Genomic DNA, 22556 nt, shown 5'->3' on the forward strand with positions numbered 1-22556 from the left:
TTGGGGCATCACCTTCATTTGGAGGAATAATTAGTTTTCTCGTCAGCAGTGGTAAACTTTTGGTAAAGGGGCTGCTGTGTCTCTGCTTTGAAGAAACACACAACAAGATAAATCAGGCTGTATTTATTTACCTATAAAGTAGTTCGAAGTAGTTCATCTTTGAACGACTTAATTAACCAGAGAACAATCTACTGCGATGAGACCTTCAGGATGGTCCAGATCCAGGAAACCAAGATGGCTGACGGCACAATTACAAACTGGAGGCTTCAAAATGGCACTGAATTACTATTTAACAGCATAACATAAACAGTTCTGAGCTCCTCTAAGGTAACTGAAGTCGACTCTTAAATTCAGCAGACGTGATGTCGTGAACTGTGGTGTGTGTGTGTGTGTGTGTGTGTGTGTGTGTGTGTGATGGAAGCCTGCTTGCTGTTTCAGCAAAGGACACTGAGCAGCCTGAGGAGTTTTCTCTCGTCAGCCCACAGCTCGCCCCGCCGTCTCTCATACGCAATAACAAACATAACACAGTCACGCACACACAGACACGCACAGAGGAGAGCACCAGCCCGCTGACCCGCAGCAGTTTTCAGATATTCCCCGCTGTCTCTCATGCAGATGAATCAGAGCGAGAGAAAACTGGGAAGGACGGGGACGAGTGACAAGACCGTTGTGGGTCGACGAGACTTGTTTTCTGTTTTCGTTAGAACAAATGCTGCTGCGAGGACTGGGGGGCAAAGACAGAGCCCAGCGGCTCCACCTCCGCCTGGTAATCAGGGTGGAAAACGAACTGCTCGACGGCCTGTGACAGGAGGGAAAGAAGAAAAGGAAGGCACCGTTCAGAAGTCGTGAAAAATGTGCAGTAATAAGGAGACTTTATTTTCTGAAGGTCACGAGCAGTCACTTTGTCATCATGCATTACGCTGCTGTCCAACATTACCCTCTCAGCAGGCGAGGGAAGCAACACAAGCAAACAGAATGTCCTTCACCAACTCTGCAGCTCCTTCCTCCGTTCAGCTATGAGAAAGAACGCCATGATTCAGCAACAGCCAGCACAAGCTTATTTTTACACGTCGTTAAAGCCTCCGCAGGTTTTGTTTTGTTTTTTTTTTTTTAAGGGCTGACCTTGAGTTCACACTCATCGCTGCTCTGCATGCACTGAAACCCCTCAGCAGGACTTGTTCAGATGCCCTGCCCGCAAATGTCACAGCTTGTGTGTGACTGAAAACTGAAGCAGCCGCCCTCGGCGCCGCATAAGAAAACTTACCCGGCGCACCAGACCGAAGACTCTGAGTGATATTCAGATCACAGCGGGTGCAGATCATTGTGATGCTGCGATGCCCAGAATCCAACATGGCATTTTCATCGAAACCTTTAAAAAAAAAAAAAAAAGACGCAGCAGAAGTCACAAGGTTGCAACTCTCATCTTCATCCTACTGCGTCTGGAAAGAGGAGGACGTGACTCCGAAACACTGCAGTTTATTTTGCACGAGTGGCTGTAACACACCTTGACCTGCAGCAACATGTTTTTGACACAAATAAAAGTAAAAGTGAGAAAGCTAAAGAGCTCAATGCCCACAGGAGCGAATTACTGCAGTGCTGCCTGTCCTCAGGCTGGAGATCAAAGCTTCCAACTGTGCAGCTGAAGTGAGTTTTAGGCTCCAGAAAAAAATGTCATCAAGTTTGAACCAGATGTGGAATCCAAACAGATAGACAGATTAATGAAAGCACGCTTTGCTTTGATTTTGTCAGATGGCCAAAATTATTATCTCCTTTTCTCTCGCATACTTTCACACATTGAAGTTCTGACTTTAGAAACTTTACACGAATCGAATGCGTTTTGATAATATAACATAACTGAAACTAGAGCCAGACTGTGCGACATTTAAGCAATAAATATTTGCGGTTTCCGACCAGGTTGCGTCTTATCAACAGCGTTTAATGCAGCGTGAAGAAAATCAAGCCCCCATCTCCAGCTCTGTATCATAATAACAATTTGTTTGCAGAAAATACAACAACTTACACAGACGGGAGCTAAAATGATAAAACCTGCATGACGTGAGGAGGAAATATTGGAGGAGACAGTTCAGCAGCGACTCTGCCCATACCCATAACTACAAAATAAAAAATATACACTTACTGTGTTGGCTCAAAAGGCATAAACTTAATATAGACTACATTTTTTGCTGACAAGAAGCATACACAACATATAGTTACAATATGAGAATTTGATGAGCAGCATAAAAGCTAATGTTGATTAAATATTTAATGAGATTTAAGGACAAGACGAGATATTGTTTCAGACTTCAGAGACATTTGGAGCTGCCAAAACAAACTGTGTTGAGCTGGCTGGGCCCAAAGTTTCTGCACTCAGCCTGGAGTTCTTTCTGTAAAAAGATGGAAGATAAACATTTATTGAACTGGCAAAACGGACATCCAAACTGGGCTGGCGATCCAAACAAATCCAGTCTGAAGTGCAGAAAAGCAGCACGAGGAGTGACTGAACAAAAGTGCAAAAGCACAGCAGGGGAACCAAACACACGAAACTTTACAGAATAAAGTTTCTTTAAAGGCCAGTTCGGATGAATGCGTCATGCTTGATTTACGGTTTTTCTTTATTCATCCAGCAGTCAAATTCACAACTTCATGTTTAGTCTGAAGGAATTGTGACCAAATTAACTTTGTAATACAGACACCAGAGCGCAGAAACCGCGTTGAGGAGCCAGTGTGGTCATGTTGCTTCAGTAATGAAGATTAAATAAGAACAGCACTAATCTGACGTTATGACGGCAGGGAAAAGCCCAGTTGTTACCAAAATTAATAATTTCTCTGTTCCATTCAGGTGCCTCAGTAAGCCCTACCAATGTGACAGTGAGCCGACTTAAACTGCCATTCTTTTCCTCTATTTACGGGATGAGGGAATTGTATGCGTTTTATTAAATGTTAAATAAATCAAATCAAAACGACGCAGACAAAACAACACCCTGAATCCAGATTAAGGATGTTATTATTTACTGTCTCTCCCATGTGATGTGTCACAATGGTGAATTTCTGGTATTTTAAGATAAAAAAAAAAAATAAAAATCCTGTCTTTATAATCTTTTGCCAACTCCGAGGCTGATTAGGCCTAAAATATTCCATTAGAGAATAGTTTGCGTTATTTTTAGCAACGTAATGTACGGATGGGGGGTGTTTGTGTTGCAGAGTGGATGTGACTCATGTTGGCACCTCATCACGATCGTGTCATCCGACCATGAGACGCCGTGAAAGATAGAAGCTCGGGGCTGAACGTGCACACCTCATCAGAGAGCCTCTGCGTGCGAAGCTTATGTGATTGATACGCAAAGTCAAATGCGACCCCATTTTCATTTAGCAGCAAATGGCATTACCTGTTTGTGGAAGGGATATCAATTCCATCTCATAGGCTCTAACTCCTCAACAGGCTTTGTGTCGCCAGCAGGATAATATCCAGGAGGCGGGTTTATACGAGCGTGAGCGCAGATGAAATGCAGCCAGGTGCTTCCTGCTTTCACACAGGCTGCGCCAACACCGTTTGGGTTCTTCTGTCCAAGAACATGCACGATAGGTTTAAATGCGAATGTTGTGTATCTCTGCATGTCGGCCTTGTGATACCTTGGAGACTTCCTTTACCTCGGCCATGTCATTGATATCGGTGCTTATATTTTTTCTGAAGCAAAATCCATGGCAATAGTAATGACTTCTCATTTAAATGGTCTGATACCTGCGTTTGGATCAGATAAAAAAAAAAAAAAAAAAAAGATAAGTCTGGCTGTCTTATCATCCTCTCTCTCTCTCTCTCTACTCCCTGACTTTCTGTCATCTGAGGTTGGTTTGAATCCTGCTCACGTCTGAGAGGACAAAGGACAAAGAAAAGTCCCAAACTGAGCTGCGTTCGGTGTAAAGCAGAGCTGATTGGTTACCTTGTGAAGGAGCTGCTCTGTTTCTGTGTATTTGAACCATCTGCCTCACGGTCGCCTCTTTGACTATGAAGCAGTTTTCGGGTCTCAGCTGGTTGACTCCTAAATCCCGTCACTCCCCCGGCTGTCTTTGATGTCGTTTCCTCTTCAGGTCACAGTTTCATCTTTAATCTCCTCGACCCTCAGCTGGTGGACGACAAGTTAAGACAAGACAAGACATTAGTGACACTAAACCTCTTTGACTTTTCTGTTTTGACAAAGATCCAGCCCATAATTACTGCTGACGGCTTTGTATGCTTCTCATTCCTCCTCCTCTCTCTTCACATCCAACCTGCTCTTTTCCTGCTGTGTGCTAATTGGCCTCCTAGCACCAGTAACAGGTTTTCCCTTCCAGTGTCTCCAGGGTCTCTGCTTTTAGAGAACATCCATGCCCTTCTTTTCCTCTGATTATGCTCCCAGAAGTCGAGCATATTGTGCTGTCAGAGCAAACAGGCCGCCACAAATGCAAATGTCTTGTTTAGAGGGGGGGGGGGGGGTCTGTTTTGTTGTGTATTTAAAACAGCTGCTGTAGCTGCAGCAGCTCAGGCTGACATACATTTAAAGTGAGAGCTGCCGGACAATTTGTTCTGGGTAAGTAATTTAGTTGCATAAGTTGACATTTCTCTGAATGTAATTTATTCCTTTGTGTAAGCGGTCACAGAGGAGAACATGCAAGTTTTTTTGTGTGTGTGTGTGTGTGTGAGAGTTTTGGGGTTTTTTTTAATCACAAACTTACACTTAAACTTTGCAATAGAAGAAAATTTATAGTTTTAGGGACATATATTCTTAAAACCTTCACAAACTTTAATTCTACTGCTTTTTTAGTTTGGCTCCAACATCTGTGATTCTGCTCAGTGATGATTTTTTCTGATCACATCTCAGTGGACAGAGAACAGAAATGTCACCCTCCTACAAATCTAGCTAATGACCTGCACTGATGAGAAGCTGATTCTCCCCCTTGTCTGATCTGAAGGAAGTACTTCTAGTGATCTTCTCCTAAAACTAATCGAGCCATTTTTTATTGGAACAAACTACCTGCAAGTTTAAGTCTTCATTGCCTGGTTTTGTATAATGACAGTAAAGAATTCAAATCCAACTGCAATCTGTCCGTTTTTTGCTTTCCATCATTGCTTTAGCACTGTAACACAAATCCACATCTAAATCCGAGGAACTCTTTAAATTGTGCAACAAACTGCAAATATGTAACCTTTCAAACCAAATTCCCTTGTTTGTATTTTCTGGGAGCTGATCCAGAGAGCAGATTAACTTCCATCCAGTAGATGTTCCAAAGCCAGACCTCCTGAAACTACATGAGCAGTCAAAGTCATCCAAATAAAATGAACAACCTGTGTCTCAAAATTGGCTTTGTTGAGGTTTATCCAACCAGTAAAACCCATGTGTGATTCATCTCAACAAGTTTGTGGTCTAACAATCTCCATTGAAAAAAACAAATCCAGTAGAATGGTTGATTCAGGATCTTTATTATTGGTGCCTGGTAAGAAAATCTCTACTTTTTATCCTTTTCTTTCTTTTTTTTTTTTTTTTTTACTTCCAAGAAATGTCCTTCGTAGCAATCACATTACGGTGTTCATCTGTCTGCCTGTATGAGACAATGAAAGCTTATCTCTAGCGATGTAACGTAATTAGTGGAGGAGCTGAGCCGCCTGCAGCAGCAGAGAGCCTTACGGATTTACAGAGAAACCCACTCAGTTGGTATCGATTCCTGGAAGTGGATGACCTGAAGAATGCAGAATGCACTGAAACGCCGATCGAGACATCCCACATTCGTGTGTGTCTGGGTGTACGCTGAGATTCCTATTTTGTTTTTGTTTTGTTTTTTTATTTCTAAAGCAGTATCTCCTCTCCAAATCAAAGGTGCATGAAGGCATATGTGTTCGTATCTCCGGAGAGCCGTGATGGATAATGTTTATGGCCGAGCTGTGGAGAGCAAAGCCATTCATTGTCCACTCACTCCGCATAAACACACCAACACAGGCAGGCTGGAGAAATGACGGCCATTTGTCCGAGCCTTTATGCTATAAAGACAGCACGATGGGAAGGAAATGATGGCTGATGGTTTTAAAAGGTTGTTAGTGAGGGAGCGGCAGGAAATGGCCTGATAATGGAATCGGCATCTCTGATCTTTAATCTGCAGCCTCTCAGGCTTTCTATTAGTGAGACGACAGAAGGAGAGGAACAAGAGTAGAAAGCTGCGTTACTGGGCTCAGTAAACAAGGAGGTGAGGATTATCAAAGCGAGCAATTGCAAATTTAGATAAGCCAGCTTGCACAAGGAAATTGCAGATAGAAATTTTCCACGCTGCGTTGTGTCTTTCAGCTCTTAGCAGCTGAGCAGCCGCTTCCAGGCAGCTCTGTACCTGAATGTGATGGCAGTTTTATTTTTGTTGGTGTCATGTTTAGATTTCTTTCTTTCTTTTTTTGTCATTGTGTTAATAAATGTACAGCAGCCATAAGGTCACATTAAACTGCAGCTAAGTGGATTGTTAGACAAAAAAAATTATTAAATTGTTTTCGCCTTTTTTAAACTGGATAAATTGTATTTACAGATGATTCCTTTATTTCTCCTGAGGGCAGAGCACAAAGGAGTCATGACATCAGATGAGTCTCTCTAAATGGGCACTTCCCTACAGTATTAATATAATAAATCAGTGTTCTGACAGGAGCAAGGAGCAATTTAAAGTTGTTGCAGTCTTTCAGAAGCTTTTCAACATTTGGCATATATCTGTAAATGAACAGCACCGACGTCGAGGAATAAACATCACACTTACAGCCATTAGGATGTAAAATGAGTTTAAATGGTTTTAGTTTGACATGTTACTCGTTGTTTCCCCTGAAAATAACAGCCTGTCCATATCTGGATACATTCAAGTTGTCAGATAGAGAGACAAGTTTTGGTTTTAGTCTACACAAAATTATAGGATCCATCAAGAAATGGTTTCTTCTGTGAAGCCAGCAAACTACCAGCGAGATAAAAGGAGCAGATTAAAACAAAGCTTTTCATACAGCAGCAGCAAATCTCTCTGAAACTGTAGGGACTCTCCAATCTCTCTGTTGCTCTACTGCCTCTATCCGTCATACGGGTCTTGTGTGTATTTGTCTTTACTGAAGGAGAAGGAAGAAAGAAATCACTAAAGGAGTAAATTATATATAAGTGTAATTATATAAATAAGCATAAATAGATAAAAAATGAACAAATTGCACAAAGTCATATTATTCAGAAATTTAAATATTCTGTTGAAGTAATTTTTCTACTGCACAAGCACATTTTCCATCTGGACATGTGCATAATAATAATAATAACTTTTTTTTATCATTGTTATTATTTTTCCTCGGATGGTGCGAGCAAACTCATTAATGCAGCTCTGAACTTCACACGCCGAAATGTGAATCATATAATATCACCCGAGGATGCAAAGCAAGTACGAAATATTGAAATGTCTGTGTTTTTCCCGAAAAGCATCCATCCGTGCTGCAGGCTGTGAGGGAGGAGAAAACACTCCTCTTTCTTTGTATCTTTGTTTTCCGCTGCTGATCCCTCTCTGCCCTCTCTCACACCTGGTGCCAAACGTCATGCAGCATTTCAGCCTGAAACAATCGTGCACAATAGACAGATGAAGTTAAAACAGAAGCTCCGTGTCGGTGGTTTTCCTTTAAGTGGAGACTTGACTCGTCCAGGTCTGATCCGTTAAACACATTTTTCATACCTGAGGGGAGAGGAGGAAAACAGAGATCACCATCTGCTCATCGCTTGATTAAATTAATCATGTGTGAGCTTTAGCACAAGGCGACTGCAGGGCCCCCCATCACATTCACTCTTCCTCTTTCATTCAGTGTGTGTGTGTGTGTGTGTGTGTGTGTGTGTGTTCATCATTGGACCCAATGCAGCAGTAACAGCACAAAACTTACAAAAGCTCATTTCCTTTTACTTCAGGGATCTGCAGATGGGCTCCTTTTTTTTTTTGGCCCTCATTTTAAACAGCGCAACATTTTGCAAATGACTCCAAGCACGCTCACGGGACTGCAATCAAAGACGGGGCAAATGATTGAGGACTCACCTTTTGGTGAATCACCCCTCGCTGCGGTACGAAAAAGAAGCTGTCATGTGATTTTGAAGGAAGTCGGAGTCGGTACAAAAGACAAATAAATTGCCCGTGTTGTCCCTTATGCCTCTTTAAATATTGGATCACAAAAAGCTTTCAGAGAGAGATAATGTTGCTGGGCTTGCAAAGCAAATGAGATTCTCTCCACGAAAACAAATTCTTTCGAATCCTCGGGTGTGAGTGGGTGTGTATTTGTGTTACAAGTGCAAAGCCTGCTGGGATCGGATCCTGGGAAGCAGCAGCCTCGGCGAGTCTTTCAGCGCCGGGCTGATGAGCATCTTGAAATAATACAGAGGCGGTGGGGAGGGGTATAGTTGAGTGTTTTGTAAATCCAGCTCATGTTCCATTTAAGGTCCTTATCAGTTTCAGCTGTTTATGGGCATCTTTGTATCCCACTCAGAAATCAAACACGCGATTCCTGATTTGGTGTGATTCGATGCAGAGTGCAAAAACAAGCAGGAAATGACTGATGTCTGCAAACACAGAGGAGCCGAGCTTTAACTCCGCCAAAATAAGAGCTGATTGCAAACAGGATATGAACTGCAAATCCCAAATACCGCCCCCCCCCCACACCCCCAACTTCCAGACAGCCACATTCAGTTTCCTCAAGCTGATATATTTGACTGTTGGTATATTCTGGCGAGTCTTTGGAGATCAGCTGAATTGAGGCCAGCGTCATTGTGAAAAGGTGAAAAGGGTTCTGAGAATGAGCAAATCCTGGAAGCATCTGTTCAGAGAGAGGAGAGCAAGAATCCTCAGTCCCTGAACAAGATCCAGCTCTGACTCATTATCTGAGCCCTGCAGCAGCTCCACTCCAGTCCTACGGGCCTGACGGTGGCTGCGTCCTCATATGCACCTCTTTATTACTTTTGTCCCAGCTCTGATTTATTTGATACTATCCAGCAGGAGAATGTCTGAAAATCTTCCCAGAATTCTGATTGGAAGATGGAGAGTCAAAGGTCTCGTATAAAAACGTGCCCGCTCCCAGACTGTGCTCACACTTGATTTTTTCCTGGACTTTCTTTGCTTTTTGACTATAAAATTGGTTTTGGTTGCTCTCTTCCCCTCCAACTGCATCTCACTTCGTGCTGTAAAATTGTCACGCCACGCTTCATCTCGACAGTCGACTGTCAATCAAAACTCGGCTAACAGCAAAGCTCTCACAGATCGCGCTGTGTTGATGGACAACGAGGAGCAGCGGGTGGCCGGGTTTTATAGAAAACCCGACAAGCACCAAATTTTCTTGACACTGAAATCAAAATGGGGAATATTCTGTTTTCTACACAAGGCAGTTAGCTTGTATAGCAATATCAGTGATTTCCTGAAGCTGTATTTTGGAGGTTTTCCAATTATGGCACAATATTTGCAGACGGATTAAAGCAGCAAGACGGAGGTTTAGGTTTTAGTTTAGTTGCAAAATGCACATCATCCTTAGTTTATTCAAGCAAATCTTTAAATTCAGATTGCGTTGGTTGACCTCCCGTAGACTCTCTGTAGTTTCCTCCAGGTCCTCTGGCCTCCTCGCACAGTCCAAAGAAACACACATCGATAATCGATGACTGTGACTGTGTGACTGTAGGGAGAGTGCGACTGGTCTTTTGGGTTTGTGTACGAGCCAACAACAAACCTGTGACCTCATCCGATGTCAGCTGGGATCGGCTCCCACGTGGATAAGCAGTGCACAGGAGGCATGATGGGATCGGAGCGCTTTGTTTCCATGATGCAGAGAAAGTGTGGGTCGAATGAAGCTCCCTCCCTGAGAACTGCATCATGGGTAAGAATCAAATCCTTTTGCACAGCAGTGCAGGCAGTAGCCAAGAAGTTGGTTTCAATCTGGTAATAAAAGGTGAAAGCATCATTAACGTGATTTCTGCAAATAACTTCATTGCATGCACGTTGAACACGGGACCTTTAATTATATGTAGCAAATGTTTGTTTAGTTAATTGTCTGAACTAATGAACAAATTTCCGCCTGCATGCACACAACAGCAGCAGAGAAGCAAAAGGGCGAATGAACCACGAAGAAAATTTGTGTGCTCAGAACATCAACAAGATTTAGATGTCAGGAAGATCCACATTTTCTCATTGATGTGTTGGCACGTTAGACAAGACAACCAGAAGGTATTTACTATCTGAGAGATTCTCCAGAAAATATAAATGTGCAATTTTAAATTTCACCACGCTCTCACGAGCAGATGGATCTAATTTCAGAGCTAACATGCTCTTAAGTTGTTCCTCTGTGCTTTCAATTTGTTACGTTATACTCAAGTCAAAAAAGCAGATATAATTGGATTTTCTTCTGCACCTCCTCACGTGTTTATTCCCTCCAGAGTAAAAACTGTGTGAAAAGTAGCATGTGTGTAGTGTGTAATCTTAAATTGGTTGTGTATTCATTAAGCCACTTGGTCATTCATTGTGCCTTCATTAAAACGCCTGTGTTTTTGTACACAGCTCATTTATTTCTGCACACGTCTCACACGAATCACGTCTCTGGTCTGGAAGAGTCCTGGTCCAGGTCTTAGCAACTAGGAACCAAATTTACAGCTTCTGAATGAGTTTTTTTTTTATGTTTCAATGATCCGAACGTTTGTGATTTGACAGCATTTGACATTTGTCCGAACAGCACCAGATCAAGTGCATGAACTAACAGACTGCAGATTAAAGTGAACTTCGTAGTCGGGGCTGAAAGAAGTGGACTTAACTCTGAACAGTGCGTTCTACCTAATGACCATCAGGGGGCGACTTCACCGGTTACACAAACACATTTGTGCAGAAGTCGATGGGAAAATGAGCCGTGTCCATATCAGCCCAGCATCCATCCTGCTGAGTTAACGGCTCGCCAATTCTGCACAAAGTGACTGCATGACAAGGTGAGACACTTTGTCACTCAGCAGAGAGACCGCTTCCTGATTCATTAGGTTGAGGGGAGTCCGGGTTTGTGTTCAAGTCAGCAGAAAACGTGTGTGTGTGTTCAGGGTTACAGCAGAATCAGGTTTCATTTGTGACGGTCAGCATTCGGGCCAGAGGCCTGGAAATGCATCATGTCAATAACGGGCCCTCACAAAGATAGGTGTGTGATTGTGTTTGTGTTTGTGCACCGACAGGAAGCTATCCGGGTGTCTGAGCTAATAAAAGAGTGTTTCTTTGTGAGCTGAAGTGACAGAGCTCAGGCTCGCCTGGTTTACAGATGCCCAGGGATGAATACCTTCTGTCACATCCCCTTTATTCTCTCCTCCTCCTCATCACTCTCTCATACTTCGTTCCGCATCCGCTGGCACTTTTATTCTGTCCCCGTCCTACAGTAATTCCCCCGGCTTTCTGTCCCATAACTCTCCTGCTTTTGACATCATTACCTTCTTTGTCTTCCTTTTCCTTCTTTTCTTTTATGTTTTCTTCACGGCTGTGAAGGACCTCATATATTTTATGTGCTTCTTTTTGTACTCTGTGATGCCTTTTTGTCCATATTTTCAAATTTATTTTCGGCACAAGTGAGCCGCATCTTTTCCAGAGGGCTTTTTTTTTTTTTTTTTTTTTTTTTTGGAAAAGTTCCAGCGTTACTTTCTGAGATTGTTCACCTTGCTCCCTCTGTCGGTGATCTGTGTATGTGTTTGTGCGGGTTTGCAATCACAGCTGAGCAAACACTGACAGACAGCCAGGTTCCCGGTCAGGATATCACAGGACAAAGTGACACAGTTTACTGTCGCCACGCTGTTCTGGATGGTGCCGGATTGAACAGTGAGCAGCACCTGTTAGTCTGTGTGTCGCCCTTTGACCTTTGGGGCCTTCACCTGGTGGTCTGTCAGGTTAGAACCAGAGGGGGAAAGACCCCTAACTACTGTGTGAACGTAGTAGCTGAATGCTCCAATATCAGTATAGGTTCTGATAACTGCCGGCAACGACCTTCTCCATCTGTAGATAAGGGTCAGTGAAGCGGCGTACGTGGGTTTAAGTTATTGAAATATTTAGTCCAAAGACAGTTCTTGATGGAAACAGTTTTTCGACGGTGGCCTCTTTCAGGAGGAGAATGCTCCTTGTCGTGCTGCTGGATGTGCTGAGGATACAACAGCGAGACGCCACCTGTCCATTTAAAGGATCTGCTGTCGACGTCTTGGCGCCACAGCTCACCTCCGGAGGTGTAGAGGAGTCCGTGCCTTGATGGAACAGGCCCGGTTATAGCAATATTAGGCATGGTCATAATGTTGTGGCTGGTGGCTCCCACCTCATCTCTTCTGCACAGAGAGCTCAGATACGGGAGTAACGGGAGTCTGCTGGATCCAGTCTCCCAGTTTTGGGGGGTTTTGCTCCTGTTGCTATTGCAACCTGGATTGATTTGATTTATCGACCTGGATTGATTTCGTCCCTCCACATCTGCTCCAGTTGTTCTTTCAGCCTCTGGTACTGATCGACCTCCTTCTTTCTGGATTCTGTCCCAGCTGCTACTCTGTTGGGGACTCTGGGACTTTTTTTCTTTCTACAAATTGAAATGCCAAGTGATTCCTGATGTAAATATTCAGGTCATTTTGAAGTTGAAATAAAGGAGAATTAAAAACAGGGAATCTGCCAAAGTTTCTTGGGCTTGTTTGTAACCAGTCAAGAGTTAAATATCAAAATATGATCAAAATGAGAAGCATTTTCCACCCATTTCAAACAGATAAAAAGCTATTTTACATATCCAATTAGTTTTTGTGTTTTGAGTCTTGAAAATGGAAATTATTCTGACTCACTCCTTCAGTTCGCATGCTAATTACCATAAAGACTCACCAGTGAACGCATATTACACACATTACTGTAGGTACCGTCTGCATTACACACTCCAACGACTGCCCCGATGTTCCACCTGATTCCCCCTGACTCTCCTACGGAGGTACACCGTGTCCCTGAGCCACCGGAGAGAGAGAAGCTGAGACCCGTCTAAATTAATAATGGAATATGTCGGACAAAGTGCAGGGCAGGACACAACAAACTCCCTCTGCTCATCTCACGCTGTGATGCATTTGTCCTTCTCCTCCTTTGAGGATCTGCCTACACTTAGTAACTTGTTAAAGTAGCTACGCACTCTCAGTCATACCGTCCCTCTGTGCTAAACTGCATAATGCATTTATCAAATTGACTGTAATTGCTTTTTTTCCTGTTTCCTCGAAAAAAGGGAAACTAAATGAGGTCATGGAAGCCAAGAAAGGACACACTTGCAAGTAAGATCTTGTTATCTTTATGCAATAAAGCTTGTTAGCGTGAGATAATGGAATAAAGGAGGACTGAGTCAACGGCACAAATCACAATGATATACATCTTCTGTACAACACAACGAGAGGGTGAATAAATCATGACTTCATTATGTAACTGCAAAAAAGGTTATGTTCAGTTAATGAAATTAAAAAAGACCAAATCCACAAAAACAATAATTTGTCGCCAAGAAAGCTGTTGCGCCAAACATCACTGGAAACTGAAAGTGTTCTTAAGATGTTCGTGAGCCTGAAGATGTGGAATCACAACCTCAAGAGCACGAAACATGTTGGTGAAAAGTGAAGAAGAATGGCTAGAACAAGCTCATTCAGCTCAGGAGACACTTCACAGACCTTCAGCTCAGAATAGAAAACACACGATGAGCTGCCATTTTTAAAGGCAGACTATAAAAAGTTGTATTAAGTCTACCAGGAAACCTGCATCCTTATTGTTGGTGTTCACCGCTGTGACTCATTGTCATGAATAATTCATTCTCTCTGGTAATTCCCCGTCATCCACCGACTCCAACAAAAAACAGCCTTCTGCATTCACATTCTGCTAACGTAACCCTAAATTTGTGATACAGTGAGAGCAGGTGACAGAGTCGCTGCGCCGGGCTGGTGTCATCCCCGTGCACGCCGTAATTCAAACAGAATATAAATATTTCAGACAACCACACACTTTATATTGTTAGCTTTTCTTTTTTTTTCTTTTTTGGCTTCAGGCATGTTTTCATAGTAAAAAGCTCAGTGCAGAAATGGCACAGAACGCCGCATCTAGAAACTGAAGGGGAATTTAAAATGAAATAAATAAAAACAATACTCTGGGTACGCTGTGGATTTGTGTCCACCTCTGCAGAAATAGAGGAGTCTGTCAGAGTGAGTTAATTGTAATGACGGTGAAAATCTATGTTATTTCACATCACATTTGTGTTCCATCCTTTTCCTCTGTGCTGCTCTTTCAGTCCTCAGCAAACGGATGTTGTTTAACACCAACACAGCCTACTTAGCACAATCAGTTCTTTTTTTTTTTTCCCTGAATAGAGCTAAAGGAAATTCCTTTGTCATTAGATTGTGTAGCTGAGGTAGCTGTCACAGTATCTGACAATGCTGCAGTTAGTGGTGGGCCTTGAGCGGAAAACGTGACAAAAATGTAAAAAAAAAAAAAAAAAAAAAAGCTTCCGCGTACCAAAACTGACCAGCCTACCTTCCTCTCTGTCCACAGAGACGCCTCTGAAGGAAGGCGAAGACCCCGTGTCTTCATCGGACTTGGCCTCGGACCCCGCCTCCTCGCTCTTCAACCACTGGGGTCACGACCTGGGCCCCGAGAGCCGAAGGGTGGCCCTCAGGAAGTTCCGTTACTATGGTTACAACGGCTACCTTAGCGACCGCATCTCTCTCAGCCGGCCGATCCCGGATTTACGACCGGACGGGTCAGTCAGCTGATTGATGAGCGTTGTGTGATGGTGGTATCTACATCTACGGATCAGACCTTTAATGGAATGTGTCACAGTAAAGCCTCTCTTTTTTCCTCCGGCCCCGCCTCCACCCGCCCTCTTACAGGTGTAGAAACATCTCATATTCATCCGACCTTCCTCAGCTCAGCGTCATCTTCATCTTCGTCAACGAGGCCCTGTCGGTGCTGCTGCGCTCCGTCCACACGGCCATCCAGAGGACGCCGCCCCACCTGCTCAAAGAGATCGTCCTGGTGGACGACCACAGCAGCAGCTGTAAGAAACCTGCGTTACTTCATTCACACAAGATTTTTACACCGCTAAATCACTTACAGTAGACGAGTGGATCAAATTTCTGCATTTCTTTTAACTCCAAATTATCTCCAATATTCCTGGACGTAATTGTTGTTCATCAAAGGTGTTGTCTAAACTTACCAACACTTCATACTGAATTTAACCCAACAAGCGTCCAGACACTGTACGTGAGACTGAAGTTGGATTGTCGGATATTTGTGTGCATGTGGCCCAACTTATTCTCCCCTTTGGTCATTTTGGAAGTCAAGGCCAGACTGGCAGATGAAGCTGATCGTGAGGAAAAGATACAACTGAAAAATAAAGTCAGATAAATCCAGGAGGTACTTAGCTTAACTCCATTTAGTGTGAAGACTCCAAAGTTCAAACATCTCTAAAGCTATCTAATTCAAATATCCCACCAGCGAGTCGTCACCTCTCTGCTGCAGCACAGACCTGCAAGTTGAAGTGCAACTAATATCAGTCTTCTTACCGCATCCTCAACCAGATAAACAGATTTCCTAAAATGTGTGATTTAGTCCTCTAATCATTAACACCAACCACTTTTATTTATATGAATTTTATACAAATAATAAAATAAGTGAAGTGGTACTTCAGTGTTTTCCGTATCTAACTGAGTGTCCACCGTCACGGCCGCTCTATCCACTTTATTAAGAGCCATAACCTGACCTCAACGCCAACTTCATAAATTATTGTTGAACTTTGGCGGGAGGCGTTTCTGTTGTTTACTGCTGTGACAACAGCTGAACAACCAAATAAAAAGTTTATTTAACTCACACCAGTTTGATGAAGAGTGTCCTGTCACATTATGGGGCAAAGATCCAAAGTGGAATAATTAAACCCTGTCTGGTGCCGTAGGTGAGCTACAGCCTGGACTGTCCACATTTTATGTCCCACTTATTTTATATTCTGCTTCGGAAGGTGCAGAAGGTCCGAAGACGCGTGGGCATTCGCCACATCGCTGGTGTATGAAAACAGATTGAAACGGCAGTCACAGGCGAGGCCTGGGTGTGACTTCTCTGTACGAAAGCCCGTGTTAATAATTTCATCACGTACTACGGAACATATTTCACTGCTGCCAAATTTATAATTACCATTATGAGAAATCTCTGCGCTGCCGTCGCCTGCAGATTGTACGGGTCTCTCACTGCTCCTCTGTTCTTCAATTATACAATATAACAGTGTTTAGCCATGATGGTAGTGCAGGTTGAATGCTTATTAGTGGTGCAACCAGGAAGAAAAATAGGTTTAACATTCGCCTCGAATTACTCCTTCTTTAAATTCTGCGGGAAATATGATTTAACGCCTTTTCCTGCCAGTGAATTAATTTCATGTTGATAATTCATCGTAAAGCCGGTCATCGGAAGATTACATGACGGCTGCTGTTGTTTATTAATCGTAAACGATGTGATTACGGAAAATGAGGGTTAAGTGAGGTTAGATGGAGGCAGCAGGTCGGGTGAAGTGGAAGTGCTGCCAGGCTCGGTCAACATGGAGTAAATTAGGAGACATCATGGGTTTTGTTCACGAAGGCTCAAGGTGCTGATCAGAGATCCGTGAGCCATGCAGTCCTCCATTACCCCGTTCACTCTCCCTCTCTACATCATAACCAGCAACAATTTAGTCAGCATTAGGGCTGCAACTGCCACTTAATTTCACTATAATATATTGCTGATTCCCAAACAAGCTGACTCCACGGATGGCAGCCCCAGTACAGCACTTTCTGCTACTCTCTGTGTCCCCATTTATTCTCTGTGTGATTAAAACCCTGCAAAATTTGGCAGTTAACTCAGACTTTTTCCAGATTATAGTCAAAGGAACAGTGACTCTCTGTGGGAAATGGACGAGACACAGGCGGGGAAAACATGCCAACACGCCACGGCTATGCCTCCATCGATTCACCGGGCCAGACTCCGCTCCTCGCCTAACAAATCAGGGATGAACGAGGACTTTTATTTAAAACCCTGAGTGGCTTGAATGTGTATAGTATTGAGATGGACAGCTTCGTTACTTAGTGATTTAAAGATAAAACAATGCGAAACAATGTGAGCGGTCAGGCAGGGAGCATCGCACTCCACTCACTTAACACACCTGCTGCTGTGAGAGAGAGCAGGAACAATAATTACACTCTGTGGAAGTCCCAAAACGGCAGCAGGGCGGGAACGGGAGGGCAAAACAACTCATCAAGCCAGGGCACGTGTTTCACGTGTGTGTACATGTGTGCACAGCACGCACACGTGTACACTGAAACATTATGTTATTATACCGCATATGTCGTCATTCACTTTAGATCCAAAACCCTCGTACAAATAAGTAAAAGGGATCCTTAGCAGACATTGATGAAGATGAATTAATTAGCCAAAACGAAAAGTAGCGTGGTAGCATGTTGCTGTAGCATCATACTGGAGCGATATGAGCCGAGGCGAGGACAGTTCTGGCTGTCTGTTTGAGCAAGAGACTGTGCGACTGATTCATTGTTTGAAGGGAAAAACGACAGAGGCTGCTGGTCAGTAATCAAAAGAGGCAGAGTTTTTTCTGATATTGTTGGGGCACTTGAAGAAAACGCGAAGCCCCCCACCGTATCCTTTGAATGCCATTTGAAAACATGGAGATGGTGCGATGCATCATCTCCTTCCGGTGAGGATGCTTCAACCGTCCTTTGGGGTCGGACTGAACCGAGTAGTTCTCACATCACGTCCCTGGAGTTGCTATTTTTAGCAGACTGATGGAAAAGAGAGCTTCTGTTGTTCAGACAGGCAAATACATCTGCGTGGCGAAGATTCCTGAAAATTAATTGGGTGACTGGTTGTGCGCCTGATTTAATGTCTTGAGGTTTGTTTTTTTTTTTTTTTTTTTTGATTTTTGTTGGAAGTTATCTCAAATATATGTGAAACATGAGCAGGTTTTCTTCCTCCGGTGCTCCTGTCTCAGATTTTTAAATGAGCCCGTCTTTCTTCCAGGTCAGTGGCAAACTGTAGCTCATTAAAGGAAAACAGAGAGAATACATAATCAAGGCTGATGGTTATAATGAATAGAGAGGGGAAGGCAGCAGTCGTACCCTGCGGGAAGGATTTCAACAGAGATATCACAATAAGGAAATGTTCCACTGTGGGTAATCTCATGAAGTAAATAGGAAACACGGAAACTATGAGTTTGCACAAGATTGAACAACTTTGGGATTGTTTTTTGTTTGTAGTTTATACATTTTTCCAGTGGTGGACTATCAGGACAAGGACACGTCAGAAATTGTCTACACGGTCTTGTTTGCTCTCTAACAAAAAATAAAAACGGCAGCTGGTTATTTAGAATTAATTTCTGCTTCCAAAAAAAAAAAACAAAAAACACAACAACAATGTGATTACTCAGTTTATCGCGCCAACAATGTGTGAGAGGCACATTATGTCTCCAGGCTTCCTGTAAACATGGTGAGCCTGCGTGGAGCACTCGTTCAAGGAAAAGGACTTCACAGAAAATAAGAGTACATCTGCACCCATCTGCTGTTTTATCAGCCGCCGCACTAGTCAGCATTTTAACACAACAATGAAAGCCCCACAGAGGAGTTCAGATCGTTCTCTTTTCAGTTCACCCATTTGAAGGAGCGCAGTTTAGTTTCTGAAGTGGATCGATGGTCTTTGTTTATGGAGACGCAATGAGCACATATAGACTTTCAGCTGAGAGCTACTTGGCCACCTCGGAAATGCTGAGCACGCTGAAGTGATGCCACTCCTTTAGAAAAAGGATGTGAGTAATCCACTCATTTTCATTATTTGGACAAAAGCATGCAGACAGCCGAACAGGCAAAGTATGTGTGGCCTGTATATTTGGGTCGATACGCAGCCTGATGGTCGGCTGCTGCTTCCACACAGAAACTCTTCAGGCTGTCGGCCAACAGCAGCGGATAAAAGCCAGACTCTATCCAAATGTGGAAGCATATGGGCCGCACTCCAGAAATTTCATTTTGTCTTTTGGGGTCATGTGATGATCAACCCTCTCATTCAAAGATCCATGAAAAGCTTCTCCTCTGTAAAAGCCTTTCAGAAGATTGTGGAGCTCGTCCCCATTCAGCCATGAGAGCATCAGCGATGTGGCCAGCTGATGCAGGGTGATAATGGCTGGCAGTCAGCATTCTCGTTCCTTCCTGTGGCAACCTGCAACTTCGCATCTGCACTGGGAGGAATAATGATTCAGATATTTTTTTTTTTTTGTTGGACGAGAAGTCAGGAGTCGTTTCTGTTGCTGACACGAGCTTGCACAATTTTTTTGGACGGCACCGCGTTGAATTTCATCACTGAGAACATTTCACACGTGCAAATCTTTCTAACATCACGGTGACCCGAAAAGAACAAACATCGTCCGAGTTTGATTCCTCCAGACCTGCTCAGCCAGTCAGATTAGTGACAGGAGATTAAATCAACAATTTACTTTCCACTGCTTTGAAATCCACAAACCATCATGAAAGCACCTGAAACATGATTTCTGGTGACGGACAGATGATAGTTATCTGTCACGGCGTTACTCGCTGTCTGACAACTGAGACAACAACTGAGTTTTTCCCCTAAGACAGTAATCCATCACTTAAAGTGGGCCCTTCCCTTCCTCCAAACTAAAGTTTCTGTGGTACTTTGTGTCTCCAGAACCAAAACGCACATAAGACTGTCCACATACTTTTACCCATTAAATATATTTTGATGTCAATTCTTTCTATAGACTATAAACACTTAAAAAAAAAAAACAAAAAAAAAAAACTTGTAGCTCCAATGCCACGAGACAATCACTAAGTGGGAAATAAAAATGAAGGTTGGCTCAGCTTCGGGTTTTTGTTTTCACCTCACTGAACATGAGACCTTGCACAGCCACACTTTCTTTTTGCAGTCTAATCCTGTTTTCTGCTGCCTCCTGAACTCAATCACCGGCTCCTCCACCTCACCTGTAATGTTTTCATCAATACATATTCACCATGTTCAGTACAAACCTGTGGACATTTAGCTGTGTATTCTGTGCCCTGCTGGAGGGGATTGGAGCAATGTGAATGTATTTTGTGATTGCTGCTTATGGATAACACTTCAACACGTGTCTTCACTTAAATAAAGTGTGCTAGTAAATAAATTTTGGAGCCTGCTGGGGAAGGAGGCGTCCTAAAGCAGCCTTTTTTATGGCATCCCCAAGGACACAAACACACACACATCCAAACGTCTTCTCCTGTTCAGTGGAGCTGAGGGAGTTTCTCTGAAGCTTTGTCGATTAGATCAATACTCATCAGGTTTCATCAGGTTTGCTTTGACGTGTGTTTGTGTGTTTTTCTCCCCCCCCCTCCTCCCCCAGTGGAGCTGAAAGAGCACCTTCAGAGCTTTGTGGATGAGACCAACGCTCAGCATGGCGCAGGATTTATTAAGGTGGTACGCCACGACAAGCAGGAGGGGCTGATCAGGTCCAGAGTCCGGGGCTGGAGGGCCGCCTCCGCTCCGGTGGTCGCCCTGTTCGACGCACACGTGGAGTTCAACACCGGATGGTGAGGAGCCTGTACCTGTTTTATCACAGAAGTCTTTCCTCTCCCCTCCACCTCTATTTCTCAGTCGTAGTGGTGCAAAACATCTGTGTGTGTCACATTATTTCAAAACATTTGTTGTCTTTTACCCATCAATTCAAAAACTGGGAGAAAAATGTGGTCAACAAATATTTTTTCATGATCTTATGATACTACGGCCCCTCAGACACATCGGCTGTGATCAGAGCAGCTGATTTCAGGCAGACGGGGCTAATTTAAATAAACAGTGTCAACAGGCAGTAAAACAAATCACCTATTTAACAAGGTGGTGCTGCACTCACGAGGCCAACAGGGGCCATCACATTTGACCCGCATGCAGAGCACGGACCTGAATTATTTCCACTGGTTGTTAAAAGACGTCCAATTGCATTGAAGTCTACGGGGAAATGTAGCACTTCTCTCTTGAATCGTTAGCTTAGTTCGTTTTTTCTGAATGAGTGTCTTCCTCAAACCATCATGATGTTTATTTTTTTAAATTGTGGTCCGATTCGGATAAAAATAGACCATAAAACAGAGATGGATTAGGATGTGGCCACTTAGTTCGGCGATCACCATCTTGGTTCAAAACATGAAAATGGTGAATAACGAAATGAAGTCATCAAAACAGCATTTCAGAAAACCAGTGGAGGTAGTCTGTCCTCCGAAGGGGGACAACAATCTTTATGTAAAGTATTTTGGTATCTTCGAGTTTGTTGGTAACAAGCTTAACATTTTTTGGTTTGTTCTCCATATTTCTTTCACAGCAGGTAGTTTGTTTGTTGTTGTTGGTTTTTTTTTTTTTTCCTTGCAAAACAAGAAATGCTCCAAATCCACCCACTCCATGTTTACGACAGGCACCTGTGCTAAACTAAAGACAGGCAAAATTAGTGATTAGTGCATTTAGCATAAAAAAAAAAAAGACAAACCTTTTCCTCGGGAGTGGATGAAACATAGAAGGAAAGCTTAGAAGAAAGAAATGAATACTGGCCTTAAATTAATGCAGACAGACCTTTTGTTCCAAGTGAATGTTAATGTTGAGCTGTGTCTGCACAACTACCTTCTGAGTCACGGTAACAATGTGGCAGAGATGTCTGGATGATTTGTTTGTTGCCCCCCAACCAGAAAAAAAATGAATTAATGAATGACGTTCTTGTTCTGCGGCTTGATTAGAGTCAAAACAATCTTTTTTTCTTTTTTTTTTTCTATGAAGGCGCAACAAGAGGAGTCTGCAGGGCTGAAGACATTATTCCAATTATTCACCATCGATCTGTTCGGTTTGTTCAAGACGCTGGTAGTTTCTCCACAGCTCTGTTCAGTTGTGTTCCATTATTTCCATCTCACAGCTTGGAACATCTCCATAACCAAGCATGTCCTGTTGGTTAAAGCAGAAACGCTGATTGTTTTCCTTTTGGACCTTTTGTTTCTCCGGGTCTCTGCTGTAATCTGGGTAGACAGTTTGGATTTAACTTCCAATTTTGAATTCATCACCTGCGATCAGGCCTGCTGTGATTAAACCAGACACTGGAATAAATGACAATTTGGGGGTGATAGAGAGAATCTATGACGTTTCAATTAAGAAGGTAATGAATGTTGCAGCCTGCTGCAAGTGTGTTTTACATTAATTCATCTTCGTCTTGTATAGTCGTAACCAGCTCTGACTACAAGTGCTGCAACAAAGAAAAAGAGAAGATTGAGGCTGACAGAAAAACAGAGATGCTGAGTGTCAGCATGTGTTCAATTCCTTTGTTTGAAAGGCTGCTGATTAAATTTGTTTTTCCATAATATAACAGTTTATCGGGGCGCCGCCGACAAGTATTTTACCCCTGAATGGCAAGAAATAGTCTATTTAGACGGTTCATGAGGGGAATTTTCCATATTTGAGTTGGAATAAGGACTACTGCAGTTGTGAGCCGTTTCTTGGCTTACCTTCAGCTGCAGAGGAACCATATT

General features: G+C 43.1%; 1 protein-coding gene across 2 annotated transcripts in view; it reads left to right on the forward strand.

The window, feature by feature from the left end:
• The window catches only part of LOC115056867 (polypeptide N-acetylgalactosaminyltransferase 18-like), a 114233-nt gene that overhangs the window by 39711 nt on the left and 51966 nt on the right, over window positions 1-22556 (forward strand). For both annotated transcript variants that reach the window (XM_029523633.1, XM_029523634.1), the window contains exons 3-5: window positions 14542-14749; window positions 14880-15046; window positions 20405-20591. In XM_029523633.1, the coding sequence (XP_029379493.1) occupies window positions 14542-14749; window positions 14880-15046; window positions 20405-20591 (562 nt within the window). The remainder of the gene's footprint in view (window positions 1-14541; window positions 14750-14879; window positions 15047-20404; window positions 20592-22556) is intronic.

This window comes from Echeneis naucrates, chromosome 16, assembly GCF_900963305.1.
Source record: "Echeneis naucrates chromosome 16, fEcheNa1.1, whole genome shotgun sequence".
Classification (NCBI taxonomy): domain Eukaryota; kingdom Metazoa; phylum Chordata; class Actinopteri; order Carangiformes; family Echeneidae; genus Echeneis; species Echeneis naucrates.